The sequence below is a fragment of the Mycetomoellerius zeteki genome, unplaced genomic scaffold (assembly GCF_001594055.1).
Source record: "Mycetomoellerius zeteki isolate Tzet28-1 unplaced genomic scaffold, Tzet1.0 scaffold254, whole genome shotgun sequence".
In the NCBI taxonomy this organism is placed as follows: Eukaryota; Metazoa; Arthropoda; class Insecta; order Hymenoptera; family Formicidae; genus Mycetomoellerius; species Mycetomoellerius zeteki.
The window spans coordinates 6161-10238 of NW_017257232.1; the positions used below are offsets into that span (position 1 = coordinate 6161).

Sequence of the window (4078 nt, forward strand, 5' to 3'; positions counted from 1 at the left end):
AAATGTACGTCTCGTTTTTTCGATAATAGATGGCTCTTGACTTAACCAAGCGATGGCAGCATTGCACATTCGAACGTGATCAACCACACATGACGGTTGTGATAATCAGCGATGGCAACATTATTACTTAAAGTTAAAATTATTATTAAAATTAAAATTAAAATTAAAATTAAAATTATTATTAAAATTTAAATTATTAATTAAAATTGAAATGAAATATATCGAGATTGTCATTGAAAATCTAGGTATTTACCGAGTCGAGGAAGAGGGTGTCTAGATATTCACCGTCGAGGAATTAAGCGTCTAGGTGTTTGTCGTCGTACAATAATTTAATCGTCAAAAGCATTATTTGCGATCAAGGGCCACGAAATCAAGGATTGATTAAGAAATTTAATATTTCCGAAAATAAAACATATTTTGAAAGATTTGGGCATAAAATCTTCCTGATCTTTGATCCACCGCACTTGATCAAATCGCTTCGAAATATAATATAATGACTCTCTTTCTCTCTCTCTTCTAAAATTTTGAAATATCTAGACGGTTATGTGCGCTGGGCAACAATTAACAAAATTTTCGACTTATCGAAATAGTATCCGCTCAGTTTGATTCCGAAAATTACAGATAATCAAATAAAATTAACGCATTTTTCAAAAATAAATGTTCGGTTTGGCTGCACAAATCTTTTCACAATCCGTGCATACAGCCATGCTTGTTTACATGACAATGTATCCCGAGAAGTTTCGTGAAAATGATCGGACGTCGTCAAAAACAGACCGCATAATCGGATAAACTGGATATGTATGTACTTATTATCCCAGACAGCACAGTAACGTTTTAAAAATGTATTTAAAACGTACATGTTGGACGTTTTGGATATATTAAAAACGTCCAGATTAGATCCACGGATATTTTAAAAACATTTCAAAAACATTCAGTGTTACCATTTTGGATTTCTTAAAAACGTCCATTTTAGGACGCAATGGACTAAAACTGGACCAAATTAATACATTAAACAAATTTTAGACCACAATTCAGACAAAATGATTCTTATAAGAATATATAGATAGCCAATGAGAGCTCTGCTTTACATCGTCGCGTAAGAAAAAGCAGAGCTTTCATTGGATATCGCCCATCGCATCTAGTGTGAACTAAGCGCATTAGAGACCCTCAAGTATCTCTTTTAGTATCTTTTAATCTCTCTTAAGCCTTGTGTCCACGATACTAGAAATTGGTCCGAGATCTCGGAGAGGGAAAGAATTAACCAATTACATTTAAACAATTTAGTCACATGATCAATGCGATTGGTCAATTCTTTCTTCATCCGAGATCTCTGACGGATTTCTAGCATCGTGGACACTGGGCTTTAGGGCCTCTTGTTCCATCTTTTGGTAAAGTTTACCTGTTAGATAAATAGCAAAATTACCCCATCACGCGGATTGCCAAATTTACTTATAACAGGTAAACTTTACCGAAAGAACAATCGGCCCTTATGGCTTCTGCACACTGGACGCGGAAACGCTTACCGCGCGACAAAATACGACGCGGTAACCAATAAGCTTACAGCTCCCAACATGTTCATTGGTTACCGCGTTGCATTTTGCCGCGCGGCAAGCGTTTCCGCGTCCAGTGTGCAGGAGCCATTAGTATCCCTTCGCGTATCTCTTACTTGAGGATCTCTACTAGCCATTCCCTCCACTATAGACCAGACTCTGGTATTCTAGGGACTCTATTCTCTCCACTGCATTGGTCTTACTGGGGTGCGTTCAAAATCGTCGTCCGGATGCACCCAGATGTTATTGTTTTATCCTTGTTCACGAATGATAAACAAGGATAACACGACACCTGGGTGCGCTCAGATGATGATTCTGAACGCAGCCCTGGCTGACTGCACGTTGGAAGCAAAAGATTCCAAATTCTTAAGCCCATGGCACATACAAAAACATAAGGCCGTAAGACGTAATCAGTAAGCGAATTGGCCAATCACGATAGAGACCGTAAGGCCAGTAGCGAATCCAATCTTACGATTTCTTTACTGCTTACGTATTACGGCCTTACGTTTTTGTATGTGCCATGGGCTTTATCACTGCAAGTAGCAAACTATTGCTGCTCGACTTGCCGCTTGCTGCGTACTGTCTAAACTAAGCTTTAATTTGATAAATTTTCGTTACCGGAGGTAACAAAAGTAAAACTTCTTGTGCGATTTTTAAAAAAATTTAACGTCAAATCAGCGAAAGCAACGCGAGTAGCTTAGAAAATTTTTTAAATGAAATGGACATTTTTTAAATGTCCAAATGTAAACATATTTTATACGTTGAATAACGTACATTTTTAAAACATTCGTACTACATCTATGGACGTTTGGACCAGATTAAAATCAAGTCTGGATGTCCAATGGATGTAGTGTGCTGTCTGGGATGGAATTAGTCGAAATGGATTCCAACTGGAATTCTTCAATTATTTCCTACATTTCTATTGTATTTCCTAAGGAAATTAGAATAATTTCGATCGGAATTCGATTTGTTTCATGATAAGTGTCCAGACTGTGCTGGGACGTTTTTTCGTTATCCAACCAGAAGCTACCACAGTTAAGGCTATCTTCGGCCGGTATTCATAGTCGATTCTTATTTTAAAGCTGGTTCTACATTAGTCACATCGCAAGCATGTCGCAACGTTGTGGTCCAATCAAAGTCGAGTTAGGTGGATATTGATTGGACCGCAACGCTTACGACGCTGCGATGCGACTAATGTAGAACCAGCATAAGACCGTCTTAAGTAATGTCTGAAGTCGCTAATACGGCCTTCTGATTGGTTCATGACTTCTTAAGACTGTACTTAAGACGGTCTTGAATATAAGATCTGACTATGAATACCGCCCTTTGTCTTCAGGGATCATAATACGAAGATATGCTGGATTCACACTGCATCCGACGCTCTGCATCCAATCAGAAAACAGGATTCCGATAATACGAAGCAAAATTCATCGGAATCCTGTTTTCTGATTGGTTGCAGAGCGTTGTACGACGAAAATCGGATACAGTGTGAATCCAGCAATAACCTTAGCCGTGGTTACTTCGGTTGCATAACGAAAAAACGCCATTGATACGAGGGGCACTACTTATATTTTGAGCCTTGGCAACACTGAGTGTTGTCAAGTGCCATCTGACGTTTCCACTAGAAAGTTTGACATTTTTGACCATAACCTTCTTCAGAACGTTTTGTTATTTGAGCGCGATTTGTATTGTTTACAGTCACTTGAAAATTGTGTCTCAGCGAAAAAATGGAATTAACTCGTGAAAATTTTCGTGCAATGATTTATTACGACTTTCGACGTGGATTATCAAGACAGGAGTGCATCGATCAACTTACTTCCACTTTTGGCGATAAAGCCCCATCCTTTGCCACTGTGAAACGCTGGTATAACGAATTTAATCGTGGTCGCCGTTCGCTCACCGACGAAAGTCGTGAAGGTCGTCCAAAATCAGTTGTTGTGTCAGAAAACATTGATGCTGTGCAAAAACTAATAATGCAAGATCGTCATGTGACATACTGTGAGATTGAGACAACCTTAGGCATTAGTTCCACCAGCATATATAAAATATTGCATGATCATTTAGCCGTGAAAAAGGTTTGTTCTCGTTGGATCCCACATAATCTGACAAAATCTCAAAAAGATGCTCGTGTCGATTGGTGCAAACAAATGCTTAAGAAATACAATGGCGGTGCTTCAAAAGACGTGTATAAGATTGTAACAGGTGACGAATCATGGATCTATGCGTATGAGCCGGAAACTAAACAGCAGTCGACTGTATGGGTGTTTCAAGATGAACCAAATCCAACAAAAGTTGTTCGCGCTCGAAGCACTTCGAAACAAATGGTCGCCTGTTTTTTTCGGAAAAACTGGTCATGTGATAACAGTGCCTTTAGAGGAACGTAGAACGGTCAATTCTGAATGGTACACAACCATTTGTTTGCCGGAAGTCTTCTGTGAAATAAGGAAAACAAACAAGCGCCGCCGGATCATTCTTCATCAAGACAATGCCAGTTGTCACACATCTCGTATAATAACCGACTATTTGAG

General features: G+C 38.9%; 1 protein-coding gene across 1 annotated transcript in view; it reads right to left on the reverse strand.

Moving 5' to 3' along the window:
* Nucleotides 1-1687, reverse strand: part of LOC108723940 (ATP-dependent RNA helicase DDX54-like) — a 3185-nt gene extending 1498 nt beyond the window's left edge. Inside the window, exon 1 of the mRNA XM_018450015.1 lies at nt 1667-1687. Coding sequence (XP_018305517.1) covers nt 1667-1687 — 21 coding nt within the window. The remainder of the gene's footprint in view (nt 1-1666) is intronic.
* Between the last annotated feature and the right edge of the window lie 2391 nt (nt 1688-4078).